The 18,307-nt window shown below is 38.4% G+C and overlaps 1 protein-coding gene across 1 annotated transcript in view; it reads right to left on the bottom strand.

Moving 5' to 3' along the window:
- The window catches only part of LOC306807980 (myocardial zonula adherens protein-like), a 47,325-nt gene that overhangs the window by 17,597 nt on the left and 11,421 nt on the right, over positions 1–18,307 (bottom strand). The window contains exons 3-10 of the mRNA XM_079318057.1: positions 15,984–16,142; positions 13,643–13,735; positions 11,212–11,325; positions 10,189–10,341; positions 7,438–7,563; positions 6,504–6,632; positions 5,641–5,726; positions 3,434–3,539 (exon numbers count right to left, since the gene is read on the bottom strand). Coding sequence (XP_079174183.1) covers positions 3,434–3,539; positions 5,641–5,726; positions 6,504–6,632; positions 7,438–7,563; positions 10,189–10,341; positions 11,212–11,325; positions 13,643–13,735; positions 15,984–16,142 — 966 coding nt within the window. The remainder of the gene's footprint in view (positions 1–3,433; positions 3,540–5,640; positions 5,727–6,503; positions 6,633–7,437; positions 7,564–10,188; positions 10,342–11,211; positions 11,326–13,642; positions 13,736–15,983; positions 16,143–18,307) is intronic.

Raw genomic sequence — 18,307 nt, 5'->3', positions numbered from 1 at the left:
TTTTCAGAGGAAAAAAATTAGAAGCAAATTATTTTTTTGCTGAGAAGTATAAGCACACTGAATTGTGAGTGTCCTCCTCTGCCTGGGCTCAATTCCCTAGATCACATAACCACTGCATTCAGTACCAACACGATGAGATCTGTGAAGAGGAAGGTGTTAATACTCTTTACCTCCATGGCCTCCTACATTTGGTGCTTCTCTGCCAGCATCCCCTTTCATGCCTCAGCTAGGACTGACCACCACCTGCTAACACATCTTTAAATGCCATCAAAATAGCACCAGAGGTGTTAGAGCTGCCTGCTGCATCACAAAACTCCACTATAAAACTTCTCTTTCACTTCCTCCTGGCTGTTTGCTGTTCTTTTATGGAATGCCCTGCATCTGTCACTTGCAAACGATCCATCATCTTTCCCAAAAAGGGCTTAAGAGCAATCTATTCTGTGATTTTTATCAGCCAGGAGATTCATCTTAGTACTTGTCCAATCCTAACAGTTCTCCATATGACTTTGAAGCAGTGTATCTTGTTGGTTCAGCATCCCTTTGATGTGATGTTCATTTCTCCAATTTCTCTGAATTGGAGATGGCAACAGCATAAACCTGTTGTGATTTACACTAGAAGAGACACTTCTGATCTGTGTTCAATATATGAAGATTAATACTAAACAAAGCTCATCCTGTAGTCAAGCAAGTTTAGGCTTTTTCTCACCTAGCAGCTCATGCAGTAGCTCTGTTCCAGCTTCAAACATAAGCACTGCTGATAATTTTGACTACTTACTTTCCTTCCACTTCTCTCCTGAGTTTTCCAGGTTAGCCTGTTCTCATTCTAATGACTGCCACAGAAAAGCTAAGTTTTTCAGAAAGCAAGATTTCTAACTTTTTAATTAGTTGTTTTTCTTTCTCAATTATTTAAATACAATTTATCTATATAATTATAAAAGCCTCATAAACCCTAAGATGGCATGTTATTTTACAGATAACAGCCATGAAAATACTTCAATAATGAGTAACAGGGCAGGTTTTCATTACACTTTTCTTGGTATTCCTTGCCATTACATTCTGCAATCAGTTAAATTTAGTGCAGGGAGGATGTGTGTTTAAATATACCCTGATGAACATGTTTTCCGGGACTGAAATAGTTCTGCAATCTTCCCTATTTACTCTAGCAGATATTTTTAGTGCTGCTGCTCACTAGTTTTTAACCAAACTTCAGAATAGACTCTTCAGACAGCATTCCTTTTTGATATTTTTATTGCCAGTTTTTTAGCTGCTATGGCATAGTTAGCATTTGCTTAAAATGAGCCAAAAAATACTTATCTAATATTGTGCAGAGAAAAGCACAAAATCATGAAAAGCACCACATGCTTGGATAGTTGAGGACATACATACACTTATGTGTAATGCTTTTTCTCTTGCCCCATGGCAAACAGCTACTCTACATTATTAAAGCTGCTATTTTTAGGCTTTTAATTAAGAGTCCAGTTTAAAACAGGGCATGCCAACTATATTACGAAAATTTTCTCAAGCACAGTACAAACACAAGCAACAAATAGCATAAAATTAAGAAACAAAGCCTCAAACATTAAATGCATGATGTATTTGGTACCACCTGACCTGATCAAACCTCTGGTAGAGGAGTTTTCAGCTAGCTCACTACTGAAAATATAGATGCAGCAACACAGGTGTTCATGCAATTCTCAAGGAAGCTGAGTTACAATAAAAATTAAAACACACAGGAACTAAAGGAGAGAGCAAAAATATTTACCCTATGGCTAAGTGGCAGTCACGACTGATAGAGGGTTAACTGAATCTGAAAACAGGCAGTCAGACAGCACTTAGAATCAGACATGTTTGGCAATTAAGTAGTGACTTGGTCACCTAACTCTCCTTCAGTAGGACATCCAGATGGTCTAGAAGGGCTTTGTGTGTATACTCAGGCACCAGCAGAGATACATGATAAGGAATTAGTGAGCTAAATTCACCCATTAAATCTAATATAAATGAAATCAACCACTGGCTCAAGCTTTATATGTGGTTTTAGTCCAAAACAAAACATGGAGCTGAAAGGACCTGTTATACCAATGCAGCCCACTAGAGGTCAAGTTACAACCAGAAGTTTAAAATATATTTAGTAATAAAGGGCAGAATGTAGGCCACCATCCTCACATACTGCTAGATTCATTCAGGGTGCCACATGTACCACAGATCCTTTAGAACTTCTGTTTAGAACTGACAGAGAAAAAAACTCTTTGTCTGGTGTACAGAGGTACAAAACAGATTAAATAATTGCTTCCAAAATCCAGTCATTAGATGGATTGGATTCTTGGACTGGATAAATTTTCCTTAATAAAATACCATAGTATAAAGACTGTAAGTACAGTTTTAGACCAGCTATGATGCTTAAAAACAGTGATGATGGCAAACTAAACTAAAAAACCTCAAGACTTGATATGTCTGATACAACAGAAGAACTTTATTTCCTCTGTGTAAAAGACACGTAGTATCACACAGAAGGACTACATCAGAATCTTATAAAACAAAGTATACATAAATACAAACTTGACAAAAATGGAACATCTCATCAGAAATCCTGTAATAACACATTGTGAATTCATTTAAAAAACACTTAGATTTGAGTATTTTCTAAACATCTCGTATCTTGAGTGTAGGATGATGTCCAGATACAAATCAAAGGTGTCTCATGAACACCCATCCTCTGTGCAGTAGGAAGCTCATCTAACAGAGCTGTCAGTCAGCTTTGTAAAGCTCCAATTTAAGCTTATCTATTTCCCATGTCATTCTTTCCACTTGGAGAAACAGAAATGTTTGCAATTACAGCCTTCTGACTGCAGAACAGGTTCCTGACACATAGGCAGCCTGTAACCTAAAGCATCTATCCAGCAAAATTTCACTTAAAATTTTAAAGGAAATGGCAGTAGCTAAGACAGACCAGGGTAAGAAGAGATGAGCAGTGAAAAACTGTGCTTCTGTCCTATTTCTGTGAGTAATTACATTAAACAAACAAGCAAACAAACAAAAAAGCCCAAACAAAATCTCCCAAAACCAGAAGAACAAAGTAAAAAAGGTCAGATTTTGTCTTGCACTTCTGTACAGGAAGGTGACCATTATTGACTAGACTTGACCATATCAGAGGTACCCTCTGCATGGCTCAAATTGAACTGGAAGTTGTGTCACATTTCCTGGACACCCATGAAGAGAGACTGAGTGTCAGCCTAAAGATCACAGTATATAACCCACAGCCACTGGATTAAACTGCTTTCATCTGCTCTTTCTGCTTCACTGGCTCCAGATGCTTAACTTCCACTGTAACAAAGGTGGCATAAGGCAAATGCACAAAGAACACAATTCTCTTTGGATTATGCACTAAAAGAATCACTGCTCCCCAAAGACTCCAAGTTGCTTTACTACATCTCACCTCCTCAACCATATGTTTGACTTTCTTCTGCTGGCAGTGGACCATGTCATCCAGATGCTTGATCCTTTCTCTCAGACTGGCTGCTACCTCCTCCAAGTGCTGTGACCTGGCAAAACATGCAAGAATCAAAGCTGTAAGTGAGGAGCTATGCAGTACAAGCAGAACAAGAACAACCCCCACAGTCCACCATAAATCAGGACAGGCAAGTCAAATTGCACTGACAGATGTCAAACTGTCCAAAGTACATTTTAATGTGATCTTAGTCCAAGAGGCCACCTCCACCCAAGTTGTCTCACCTTTATGTATGCAGTCTTGCATACTGACATGCTTACTCAGAGCCTGAAGTGCTGATAAATAAACAATGTGACAAAACTCATCTCAGGATGTATTTTCCTTTAGTGAAACACTTTTAGACAGCTAGATCTTTAGCTTCAGAAAGACCCATTTAGCCTGACTTACTACTACCTGCAAATATTTTGGAAATGTATGCTAAACAAAAGCCAGGAAGGAGGTCTGCTTTCAAAGCTGTCTTACTGCAGGGGAGCCTTCAGTCAAGAATTTGGCAGAGCTGCCAACTGCAGCAGAATGCTAAGTGGAGTAGTATTAACTCCTCAACAGTCAGCAGGAATGCTATGAATGGTTTAAATTTGTGCATACAACTCTTCAGATAGATTCTGCATTTCTTCAAATCTGTTCAATACAGAAAGTGAACTCCCACAGAACTCCTGCCACAAGTTGCTTTGGCAGCTTGTCAGAAAAGTAGCTTTAGAATGCAAGAAAACAGGACTCTCTTGACATGGGAGTCTCCATTTTTATCTGAATATCCAATTCTTAAAATTTGTCAAAGAAAGCAATTGCTTGCTTACAAAATAAACTGCTGTACTCCTAGGTTCAGCCTGGACAGAATTCTAGGATGGAAGGAGGGAAATCAAAAACAAAAAGTCTTTTCATCTTGGTCTGTTCACAGCAGAAAAAAAAATCTGTTAAAGCTGCAAATAGAAAAACCATTCTAAGACAAAGCAGCAGATGGCAAACTGTAAGACGTGATTCCAGTGAATGACTGAATTGTATGCTGTTTTCCCCCAAAAGAGTCTCTATTAACAGTGAAGTACTCTGCAGAAATGTAACTGCAGCACTTGGACAGGGACTCAGAAAATTGAAAGCATTGCTGGAAGTTTTTCAGTTGTGCATATTAAGATCTCACAAAACATTATTTTGTATTTTGATTGCAATTGTAGCACATATTTTATATCTCATTGGAAGATTCAGGATCTTAAGCATTGATAGGGATGGAGAAATGGAATGGACATCCTTCCTAAGGTGGAACTCAAGTGTCTGATAAGGTACAGGCAGGTAAAGACAAATTAAGAATAAACCAGCATCATCTGAACACAGATTTATTGCTTGCATGGCACAGATTGCCACTGTGAGCTTGCTTGCATTGCACAAATTCCTGCTTTTGCCCTTTTACTGCAGTGTAATTTCTCCCACTGAAAAGGACTCAGTGAAGCAAGAAGAGTCTGTATTATTCAGAGGTAAAGGAAAACAGCAATTATCTTTCATCTCCATATTCTATTTTGTATGTGAGCGACATCTGTTCACTTGAAGTTATTATTTTAACAGGCTGCTGTGAAATGCCATTCTTACTCTGAAACCAGAGAAGCTGTCACAGATCAATACAAGGCACTGAGCAGCTCTCAGCAGGGACCTCCTTTTATGTTCATGCTTCCCAAAGAACAGCAGGACACCCAAAACCTTAAAACTGAATTTCTGGGTGCCACAGAACCATAAGAAGTAATCAAGTACTATTATTCAGTTTCTGGTTATATAATTCATCTTTACCCACACAAGCAGTGTCATATAAACCTTTGAGTTTAGATAGTGAAAGTATTCATAGTCAGGATCATACCCCTCTGAATTTGGGAATGCAGATTTAAGAAAAATGCAAGCCACAGCTTGTTCCATCTACAATGGACTCTCCACATTTGCAAACAACTTTTCAGAAAAGATGCATGAAGGTGGTCATTGCTGCAAAAAATAATTGTCTTGATATTTTACATATAAATAAACCTACATTCAGATGGACAATCCTTACCAGACTGCAGTTTTAAAGCTAGAAAAGGCAAAATTTAGATGTGTACAAAACCAAAGAAACCCCTGAAGTTTCCTAACAAGAGTAGAAGTTCCACAGGCAAGTCATATCTCACCTTTCACTGTCAGAGTTGTTTTCAGATTTTGCTCCAGATATTTGTAATTCATTTAATTCAAGTTGTTTTTGCAGCTGGTGACGTTCCTAAACAAGAAAAGTTATAATTCAGTTCTCCATGTATCAAAATGTAAAGGCTTCAAAAAGCATATTTCATTGCAATTCAAAACATCATTGTGAAATTAAAATAGAAACTGATTAAACAAAAATTCATGCATTTCCTATAGCCAAGCAGCACAGAATACATAATAATAAAATCAATTTCCCAGCTATGCATGGAAACAAGATCAGTTTTCAATTTCCTATATAAAGATGTATGGCTGTACTTGAAACTTAATTTTTTCAATGAAAATATGAGTCATCAAAATCTTTAAATGTCAAATTATCCACATTATCACTCCACAAAGATCTCCCAGTCCTAGTCTGAGATAAAAGGTGTTGCTACATTTTCTTCCCTCAGAGTATTCCTGTTTATTTTTAAGTGCCCACCAGCACAGTGCTTGTGAAGATCTATGAAGACTTGGGCTCTGAGTCAAACAATTTAAGAGAGAACTGTTTGTTATCCACCTTGATGGGAATTTAAGAGGCATTCAGTCTCACTGGGTGAGATCAGCCAGATAAGAGCAGATTAAAGAACTAATGTGAAGGAACTCATCTGTACTTGTGAACTGTACTGCAATCCTACATTCACTGCATAACTCAGCACAGGGTCTCTGTGGCAGTCCAGGTGCATTTACTGATACACTAAGTGCAGTAACTGAGATGCAAACAGCAATGGCAGTCCCTGAGCAGCAGAACAGTAACAAATGGAATTTCCCCTGCACTTGTGCATTTCCTCTCAAGGCAGCAATCAGCTCTCAATACCTCTTCCATGCGCTCAATCAGCCGGTCCAGCTCACCAATTCTCTGGTCTTTCTCCTGTATGCTTGTTTCTGTAATCTGCATCTTCTTGTTTGCCTCTTCAATAGCCTTCAGAAGCCGGTTTGTTTCCTCCTACAAACAAGAACATTTTCAGTCACATCAGCAGCTAATATGTTAATGAGGAATATTTCTTCTTTTTTGCTATAGGGCCAGGCTAATAGCACCTAAAGAGCTCAAAGCTTTTCACTGCACCTGCTCAGAAATCTGGAAGAGTTATGACCCTAAAAGTGAATTATATAGAGTAAAAGGTTGGAGTTACTTTGAAATACACAGGTATTAGTAAAGCATCATTGTGACAATTTCTTAGATAGCTGATTTTCCTTCCCTTCCCCTGAGGATGCTGCTAAATAACAGCATGAGAAAAATATGGTGCTGCAAAAGACAGATTTCTGTACACCATAATTTACCACGTTCAGCTTTGTCCTTTCCTCACATGTACAGCAATATGAATAAAAAGGAGCATTTATCTTCAATCTCCATCATTATCTGCCTCTATAATTTTTAAAAATGCAACAACTGACTGCTCATAGGAGGGAAATTGGGGAATAGGAGAGTTCTTGCTCCAGTAGCATCCAGTGAAGTTATCCCCTTTCCTCCTTAAACTGTCACTTAAAATTGGACATTGTATTTTCCCTTTTTAGAGAATCAGAAGTTTAAAAACCTACTTACCCTATTTCAGATTTTAAAATCTAGATTATCATTGACATTACTGTGTTTGAACACATTTTTCTTAGTCCTACAACCACAAAAGTTTGGAAAGCTTAGTAACAGTGGCACAGAGACAGAAGGGAAGGAACATGCATCAACTCCAGAGAATGAAGCAATTGAGAAACCACCTCCAAGCTAAGCACTGCTCTTACAGACTGGCTGTACATACCAGGAGCATTTCTTTCTCAGCCTTGTGTTTCTGCTCCTCTTCTCGCATTTTTTCCTCAAACTGACTGTACAGCTTTCTGGTCATCTCTCTCATGACTTCAGCATTGGCTTCCTGTGATGATTCCACCTGTGAGAGAGGAAATTGCCCCATCAGTCAGTACAGTATTGCTGGCAGCAGGAGAAAGAGTTCACATAATGAGATAATAAGAGTTTCAAGTTAAGCTCCCCCTTGTTATAAATCTGACATTGCAAAAGTAGATTTCCATTTGCATCAAGACCTTTACATCATTCTGCCAATATTCTTGTAATTTGAAGCTGCAGAAGTTGCTGTTCCATCAAGTTCAATGTTGTCTGAATTCAGTCATTTAGTCACTGCATATCCAAATCAGGCCATGCCTCTTTGCTGAACCCGTAACAGCCTCCCAGTCACTTGGTTTGTTTCCCCATTGAAACAATACTGTCTCCCCCAGCTCAACTAGTGTGTGGACTAGAGATGGACTAGACTCAACTGACCATGAACACTCAAAGCAATACTTTATTGCAGTACCCTCCCTGGTCTCTCTTGGTTTTTCACATTCTGCTTTTTGTGAAGCATAAGAACTGGGGTAACCATGCAGCAAAGCAATCAAACTGAAAATGAAAATTCTGAGGTATGTGGAAGGGTTAATTTTTAACAACTGAACCAGAAACTTTACTAGAGCTACAGGGGAGAGGGCAGAATGGTAATTCAGAGACCAGATTTCCTGCTGTTGACTGAAAACACTGACTCAACCACACCCTCAGTAATTAAGGATATTCACAGCTTAGGCCATCTACTGTGTAAACCACAATAAAAGTGAAGTAAAACAGTACAGGACTTAGTTCTCTTCCTAGAGATGCTGTGAATCTAACAAAGTTATAGTGAAATGCTGTGGGTGCTACAAAAGTGACAGGACGAGGAGGAATAAAGTTCCCTGCTGATCATCACACTTAACACATCTGCAAAACACAGAGTTCTGATCATTAAGGTTTTGGGTTGGATTTTGTTTCTATTTCAAGGACCAATAGGTTTAGTATATCCTTGGGTTGGTCTTGCATGGCAGAAACAAACTTGTTTAGTACCCTGCAGAAAAACAACAGTGTATTTCACTCTTTGGAAAGGGGTGAGCCCTGAAGGACTCCACTTGCACTGCAACTGTCCCCTTTTGTCATCTCACCTGGGCCAACCCCGGGACACAGGTAGTGACCTGCACTTTATGAGAGGGTGTGGAGTTAAATGAACCTCCCACATTTTAGGAAGCCTGAAAGAATTGTATCAGGGCATCTGTTACAATACACTTAAGCAACATCTCCAGTCTAAATTATTGCAGATTTATGAATAAACCAAAGCTCCTCAATAAGCCCCACAGGTGTGTTCTCCACCCAGAATGAAATCATTGTACATAGTAGTTACTGCTTTTCAACACTACCCTCCCAGATCCCACACCATCCTCTTACAGTCACTCCTAGAATGAATTCCCAGATGTCTTGGCACCTTGTGAGACACAATTTTATATTTAACTGTTAAAGACACTAATGAGGTATATTGTTCACTAACTTGGTACTAAAACTGAAAGTGTGAGGGCAAAATTTACACTTTTGCTGTGTAAATGCAGGGCATGTATTCTGCAGAGCTTAACATGCTTGAAGATAAACAAATCCTTATGCATTCAGTTGAACTGAGACTTAAGCTTCAGTTCCCTGGTCTTAGAAGCAGACTGACTTGCTGGGGCATGTCCTTACTATTATAGTGAAGCCCAAATTTCTCTTTTAAATTTTTAGTTGCATCATCTTTGCTTCTGTAACTTGGTTTTTCCCTCTTTTTATTTCCTGCTGACAACAGCAGGTGCAAAATACAGCTTCTTTGATAGCCTGTAGAGCTTCACTGTGAGAGGAAAGCCAAAAAAACATGAGATTCACTTACATTTTCTTGTTTAACATTCATCACTAAGCATGAGTGCTACTCACTAGCAAAACGGATAGAAAGAAACACCTTCTCTGACAAAATTAAATATGAATATAGCTGCAGTGACCTGAATTTCAGAAACTTTATCAAAAATTATAAATTTTTCAAAACTTGACAAATTCTGATTTGGTACTATATCCAAATTGGTCTATTTTGAGCAATTTTAACAGACACAAAGGTTTCCGAGGAGGGAGTAGGGTGTGTTTGTTTTATTTATGGGCTTGGTTTGAGATTAAAGGAATACATTGGCTGATGAGGAGATGATATGGTCAAGGTTTCTGTCATATTAAACCTTGCAGTTTGTGTTTTTCTCCCTTGCATTTCTCTGAAAGAAATAGCTTAATTCTCTTTTGAAGATGCTTGCTGTTACGTGCTGACCACACACTCATAAGACTTAACAGACTATCTATTAAAAATGGTGCAACACCAAAGAAACTCAACACCAAGAAATTCATGTAGCAATGTGTAAAGTTGTAATATTCCTTCACTTAATGGGAATGGATGCTAATAACCATTTAATGGTTTGCATTTTTACCTGTCAACATCTCTCACTCTTATGTTACAGCCCATGTTATGGGAAGACTGCCTGTCGCCAGCTGAGCTTCTTTGTTATTAAACCACTATTGATTCACAGGAATGAGTGAGCTCGAGGCCATGATGAGGGCATGAAGAATGAAGAACCCTTTCCAGATAAGGCCAAGGAATTTATTTAACATCCACCTAATGCCCTTACTGTGCAGTATTCTTTGAGGAGTTTATATACCACACCTTTAACTTCAGTAACTGATTTTCAATTTGTGCTGTTTCCAGTTGCTTTTGCTTCTCTCTCAGCTTTTCCATAGATTGCTCATGTGTATGTTTTAAATTCCTTATTTGCTCCCTTATGTCAGTGTTCTCCAATGTAACATCCACTAGAGTTTTCTAGAAGAAAGAGGCAAAGAACATATTAAAAATCAGAAATAATTTGATGAATTAATATAGGCAAGAGATTAAGAAACAGCACATTTAAAGAGCTTCCTGACATATTAATGCAGTGTGAACAGTTTTGCAAGTTTTAACATTTAAAATTATGTCTTTTGTTATTGCTAGAAGGTATTTCTGTGAGGAGTATACTCCTTGAAATCAAGTCCTGGAACACTATTTAAAAAAAAAAGGAACATGGCTACATTTCAGTATGAGTAATCTTCCCTTCCCTCTGAGGACCTTGCCAAACATACAAAATACAGTGGACTGAAAACAAGAGAGCAATGTACAAGAATGTATCATTCTTGTTACATACAAGAAAGCAGGGACATTAAGTCATTCAGCTCAGATATTTAGAAGTCTTTAAAAAAGAAAATTCATTCCCACCTTGTACCTCCCCCTGCATCTCACAGGTATGTAAAATCTCATAAGTGTCTGACATCCCAACATGCCACTTCATTTCTGTTACCAGCTGAAGGCAGAACTAAGTCAGGAGATGAACCATTTTGCACTATACAGACCAAACCACATTTTTACCTTAGATCCTTCATAGAGACATGACTTGTGGTATTAATCTGCTCTATAACAATATCTCTTTATATCTCTTTATTGTTCACTATTTTTAATCTTTCCTGTGTTTAAAAAACCAGAAACTTCTGGAACGTTTTTATATTTGTTTCCTAAATTTGGTGCTTTAGATATCCAAGGCAGTACTTTATGATGTTGCTTAGTGTTAGAATCTGTATCTGCCACCCATCTTTTCTGTATGCTTTGAAAGCCATGTTAGAAAAGGCAGCTGTGAGCTGGGAAGCAGCTATGAAGATGTACCTGCAAGTCTATTGATGCTGATGTCAAGGAGCTGTTCATTTCACTAAAGCTATCTAAGGCTGCAGCCTGCACTCGCACATGATTCTCTAAGGATTCCTGATGAGCATTTGTCACCTGAGCAGGGAAAAAAACAAAACAAAACAAAAAAGTTTTATATAGAATAATGATCAAGTTTACCTATTCTTTCTAAGAGAGCTACAGAAGAGAAAGATGCCAAGGTCGCTTTCACATTACTAGGATGCTTAAAATACACAGCCTCAAAGTATATTCTCACAAACAAACAAGCAAACAAACTTAAAATCCAAATAATGTAGCAGAAATAAGGCTTATTGTTAGTCTGCAATCACTGTATAAGCTGTTCTTTTTGAAAGGACAAGAGGACAATTGGCAGCTGTCTATCCAGAAACATATACATAGAGTGGGCAGATTGCAAAAATTCAGAGCAAAAAGCAGAAGGATGCAAGAAATAAGGAATTCTAGAACTGTGAATTGTAGAAAAGCCTTGATTAAGAAGGAACTGACTAATCAGGTACATTAAGAAGCAACATCAAGAAGACGTAAGGATGAACAGTACAAAGCAGGGAGGGGAAGCCCAAGGGATTTATTGTGTGAAAATTAGTCATTTTCTGATATGTACACACACACATGCTTAAAAACTGAAGGGAGGAAAAGACACAAAATGACATCATTCAAGAAGAGACCAAAACCCAAACAGTGTAAATAATTCTGAATGATCCAGTAATAAAGAGTAAAAGATTGTTACTAATGGAAGCCAACCTAGCTCACATTCTTAGATGGACCAGATTTCTTTCTTGATAAAAACAGAAGAACACCAGGGATTGATACAGGGGACAAGTGTGTAGTAACCAAGCCATACACAGATTAGGTCAGCATAGAGAGCAGAGGCCAAGTAGTCACTGTTAACCTTCCATAAATGTGTGCTCATGTAAAACAAACAAAAGCAGAAATGCTTTGGATGGATTAAGAAAGTAAGAATTTGTGTGAAGAAGCCCAGGGCAGGATATTGAAAGAGCAAATTTCAAACAAACTTTACAAACAAAAAGTTGTCCTGGAAATTGGTAAGAAAAAAGCACAGTGATTGAAAGCTGAAGCAAAGAGTATAGAAAGGATTTTAAACAGGACTAGCAATAGCACAAAAGACAACAGTCATATAAAACCAAAATCAGCTCCCAAATAACTAACCAAACAAAAAGCTCATGTTATTAGGAAGAACAACACTTGTGCTTCCTTTCAGGCAGTTTAGATATTTAAAAAAAGGGAAGGATATCTCCTAATGCACCATTTATGTCAGAAGGAAGCTTCATGAACTGCTAATTTGCTGCAGAACTAGATATTCTGTCAGAGCTGGTCAGAAACCCTTAATTAAGGAAGAATTTCTGACTCATGCAGGATTTCTACTGGTCTGACAGAAGTTCTGGAAGTGCAGGATATCATCAGTGCTATTCAGTAAAGATCAGCAGCAAAGACAACAAAGCTGCACCTGAATCAGCATTTACCACATGCATGTTGGGGGGAGAGTGAGTCTTGTTGGCAGCATTATGACTATTTAACAGTTTGCAGAAATTGAGTTCTCTTTTTCTCAGGTCAGGGGGATTTTTTTTCCTCTTTTTTTGAGACCAGTTGTAGAGAATCAAAGTAGCAGTTTACAGCAAGTTCTGATTTTTGTACCTAATACAGCATGCAGGGAACTGACAGCCTCCAAATGAGGATGGCAGAAAGGCAAAAGTCAAGGTCCCAGTCCCTTGAAGTCAGAATACTTGTAATTGCCAAAGCTTCCTCTGAACCAGGGCTGTGAAAATCAATGCTGAACATAAATTCAAAGCAAATTTTCAGATTTTTTTATGAACAAATCAACAGTTTAATATGAAGGCTATTTTTACAGAGTGCAACAGAGTTCATTGCTAAAGCAGCATGTCAGAAGAAAGACAGATCATTGAAATGTTCCATTAAAAACCAAAAGGTAATTAGTTTTTAGCACTTCAATACTAATGAATATTGCTACTTCTTTTACTTTGTGTTTAAGCAATAGAGTCATTAAAACAGCAAAGTGTTGAAATTACTCCAAGTCATCAGTTTTGCCTAATTATCAATGTTATTTAATTGATTCACCTGGAAGCTGTTACATCCATCTCCACTAATTACCAATATACACAGGCAATGGTATCAAGATCATTCTTTTATTTCCAAGAATTTCCAGCCAATTTGATTTTATATGCAAAAACGTCCCTGTCCTGCTATACCTTCTTGGGTGGAAAAATAAATAAAGAAAGGAAACTACAGATGTCATAAAACAGTGAACTGGAGTGGTTTGGGAGATTAGTTCTGTTCTGCTAAAGCAATAGAAAAGTTTCTAGATAACACTGGGTCAGATTTTCTCATATGCTTTCCCTGCAAATGAATGGATACTTACTTTCAGTTCATTTGTAAGCTGCTGTATTTTTCGTTTCATTTCATCATATTCACCATACATTTTCTTTCTTACTTTTTCCAGAGTTGCTCTCACCTGGTGTCAGAAAAATCAAAGGCCTTTGTCAAAATTTTGGATTATATTGTTTATATATAATAGGACATAATTTTTTTCCTCTATGTTCTTCATTGTTACTTTCTTTAATTTCTATTGTTAATCTACCACTGCATAACAGCAATTTATTCTCAAGAAAAAGGCAAAAACTCTCAAGACTTGTCTACATAGAGATGATACAAATAATTGTCACTATGAGTAGTTCTAAACTTCTCTGTACATTCTTAAGCACTTTTAAATTAATAATTTAAAGAAATTAATTTCAATTAAATATCCATAAGGCATTCTAACCTGATTAATTTGATCTTATATTGTTTTATTTCAGGAAAAAAAGGCATGGACTAAAAATACCTCCATACTTTTAAAGTGGTTGGTTTCCCCTGGGTCTCCTTTGCAGGTAAACACTTGAAATTTCAGTCTTTTAGACTATCTAACTAAACAAATTAGCTTACATTTACCAACGCAATTTCAAATCTGAAGAACTGAGAATTCAATTTGACTTCAAGAACTATGGATGTAAATTATTCCTTGCCTTTCCAGAAAAAACATAACTCAAAAACCACCCAAACTGACTTCCAATTTGGCTTTGCATGCCACTGCAATCCTGTTTGCCTACAGCTTATGTAATTCAACCTCTTTTTTCCCCTTCCTCACCTCTACCAAACACAGGCTGATTGCAGAACATTTAGGGCAGTGAATTTACTGTCTCTGCACAGTGGGGTGAGGTGAACTTCAGCAGGGGATGTTTTTAGCAGCTCTGCACAAAAAGAGGGGCACTGGCCACCAGACCTGTGCAAGGAGTGCTCCCTAGCCATGGGCTCCCTTGGGGATGAGGAGAAGGAAGCTGGAAAGGACTGCTCACCCTGTGCCTCCTCACACACAGGCACAGGCACACACACCCTCTTGCAAGATGCAAATTTGACTCAGGCAGAGGAAGCTGTCAGCAGATCTGACACAGCCCATCATTTTTGGTCTATTTGAGTCAGCACATACACAGCACAAGCTGAGGACTCTTGTTTAACACTCTGCTTTTAAAGACAACACTACTCTGGCAGACCAAAGATCACAAATTAGCAGAGCTGAACACAGCTTCCAGAAGATGGAAGAGCAAAAACCAGCACATCTCTTCCCATGTCTTTCCCACTTTTCCTGAAAGCATCAGTACCTGAATGCACAAGGAAGACATGGTCTGGCATGTCCCTCCATAAGGGACAGACAGGGGCAGGGAGATGGTTCCACCCCACTCAATCTTCAGGTACCACAGAGAGCACAGTTTGGGGAGCTGGCCCTGCTGTGTGCCAATTCACCTGTCCCTTGACACCACCCCAGCAGGGCAGAGAAATTCCCCAGGCAGGAAAACAGCAGCCAGGGCAGCCTGTGTGCCTCACCAGCACTGCAGCACTGGCAGACCCTGCCAGCCCTAACCTCAGCAGCTTGAGAGTGCTGAACACCAGGAGCTGACAAAATGGGAGTACCAAGGGAGAGAAGCAAGTGCTGATAGCCAAGACCAGGCAGATGTGAGGAGCACACATGATTGCAGAGCTTTACACTGCCCACTTGACTCAGGGCTCCTCCCTTTTCCATCAATTCAGTTTGCACTTGAATCAGTGTAACAGGATAAGCAATGACCAACAGCCTCCTGGGTGGTGAAGGTGGGTGGAAGGAGGTCAGATTATTTGCCCTGAGGGAATTAGGGTGTTACTGCCACAGCCTGAGAGCCAAAGACTGATGGGCAAAGAGATGCTGAGTTTCAAGAACAGAAAAATTTCAAGCAGGATCAGAAATGCATTTTTTGTTTTTCAGGAGGTCTTCTGCCAACTGTGATAAATGAGCAGGCACAGAGAAAGTAGTACAAAGACATCCTTATTAGGCTGACTATTTTAAGGCTGCCCTAAAATATACCCAAGTGATTTTACTATGTCACCTAATTTAGAAGCCTTTTCAAAGCTGGGGGGGTTGGGGACAGGGGAAGCAGAGGAAGAGAGAAGACTTTATCCTTTCAGGTGTCTGCTTACATAGTTTCTTCCATCAGCAAGTACAGTTCACAGGTACAGAGCATGCTGTTTTCCCAACTCAAATCCTGCCAAGGCCAGCCTCTAGCTTCAGAGTAGGCTCCCAGTTCAAACTGAGATGTTGGGCTAGACATCAGTCATCCCATCATACTCTCACAACTCTACATGGATATATGAAAAGGGTATTTAACAAATTTTGAGGTGAAAGTGTAACTCACTTCTTTAATGTAATTCATCTCCTCTTTCAGCTGGTCAGCTGACCAGCCATAAACCACCATTTCTCTCTTATGGTTGTTGTCAGTTCGGTGCACAACCCCATACACCATCCCATGAGAGAGCTTCCCTGGAGAGATCCCATTTGGAACATGGTAGAGATCCTAAAAATAAAAATAAAAAAAAATTAAAATAAATAAGTACTAGAATAAAAAGTCCTGAATAAAACCACAGTAACTTAGGGCCAGGAGAGACACCAATTACAGTGAAAGCACAACAGTACATATGAACACTAAGTCCCAAACATTTTGGAGCCAACCTGCCAGCCTTCATGTTTTTGAAAAGAACTATGACCAATTTATAATTAATAAAGAATACAGACATGTCTAATTACCACTGCCTTCAATGAAAGTCATAGGCACAGCCAGAGACAACAGGCTGGATTTGTAAAAGGAGAGGTAGAGACAAGTAAGAAAAGGTTAACCTGGCTAATTTTCATTCACCACCAGCTGCTACTTTTCTGCATTCATGCAGAACACTGTCAGGTCTCTAGTCCCCTCTAAATTCTTGCACCAACAGAATTATTTCTATTTATTCAATTATTATCATTTCCCAAACTCCCTGCTGCATGAAACAAAAATTCACAAGTTCACTCAAAAAACATAGAAAGTTCTAAGAAACTGAAATAAAAACCTTTTAGGCAGCACTCCTTAAAAGAGAAAATGCCTGTTTCTCTTGAAGATAAAGCAGAATTTCAGTTTGCTTTTAAAGCTAAGAACCTCCAAAGCAATCAAACTGATTTCAGGTCTCCAATTCTGTTACAGATGTTGCAGAACTGACATTGGAAGAGCTAAAGCAAAGCTATGAAACAGAATTTATGTGGGTGTTCCAATGTTATTAAGTACTGTATAAGGATAAACCTTCTAAATCAAGTCTTGCTATGTAAATAGAGCTTGCTTTAAAGAGGCAACATTTTTTATTTGAATGATCTACAGAAATTTGTGGAACATACTCATAATAATGGCATGTCTTACTTCAAGTCACCCTTCACAGACTCCTCTTGTTCATCTCATCAATACACTTAACCAGAAAAGTATTCATGCAAACAGCAGGAATGATTTCCCTCAGCATGTAAATGAGTATCTGCAAGGTCAGATCACCACCTGACCTGGCTATTCATCTCTCCTCCCTTCTAATGGGCCCAGGGAAACATCCTTCTGTCACAAGCACCTGAAATTAGTCAGTCCTCAGAACTACTCATTTCTCTTCTTGATTACAAGGAATTTAAATAACTACCTTAGATGAAAACATACACATTATGACTTTTTTAAAGGGGAAAATATTCTTACTGATTGTGAAATATTTGCAAACTAGGAATCTAAAAATAATCAGTGATCTCTGAATGGAAAGTCAGAATGAAAAGTTTGGATACACAGCTGTTACCTATAAGCTTTGCACATTGTTTTTGAAAGGTCACTTCTGGAGAAAAATCAAGTATAGATGGTTTAATGAGCTTACTTTCTTACTCTGGATATACCAGATACAGGTACACTTGAGGACATTTACTACATTGACTTTAGAATATGTTTTGGTTTGGTTTTTTGTTTTTTTTTTTTTGCTCTAAGCAAAGCCAAAAACAGACAAAGCTCAACATCTTATATCCATGTGCAGCTGCATCCTAGAAATCTCCAGTCCTTACCATGATGGTGAAGACAGGACACCATCTGCAGCCTAAAGCAGCTGCACTCTCAGCTTTTAGGAGCCAAACCAACACAACTATGCTGGCAATATAAGAATAAATATTTCTTTGGGTAAGGGGGAAATCAACAGGAAAATTTTCTTGTATTAAGAAAAATTTATAGAGGCAGACATTCGTTTTATATTGTGTCCATCCCACATGGCACTGACAGATTTTCCTAACAGTGTAAATCCTACACTCTCTTCTTTATCCCATCATTAATAGTTTAACCATGTTGCTGAAGCTCTGTGTGTGTGTGCACAGCTGGGAGGGCAAAAATCACAGAGCAGACACCTGATAAAGAACATATCAGGCACTGAACAACAAAACTGTAAACCTTCATTTGAAAAGAAAGCTTTAAAACCACTTAATGAAGAAAACATTGGGCAACCAGCTCTACTTATACATGATATAATTTTGCACTTTGAAAACATTATATGCAAAGCTTCATATCCTCAAAATGAGATGTTTGATAATTATGTATTATTGGGGGTTTTGTTTTGCTGTTTGGATGTGCACAAACAAAAGTCCTACGCCTCATACTTATAAATAGGGAAATAAAGAAACCAGATGGGGACATGACTCAAGATT

The sequence above is a fragment of the Erithacus rubecula genome (assembly GCF_903797595.1).
Source record: "Erithacus rubecula genome assembly, chromosome: 14".
In the NCBI taxonomy this organism is placed as follows: Eukaryota; Metazoa; Chordata; class Aves; order Passeriformes; family Muscicapidae; genus Erithacus; species Erithacus rubecula.
Note: the sequence above shows the minus strand (reverse complement) of the source record. Positions and strands in the feature narration are given on the sequence as shown.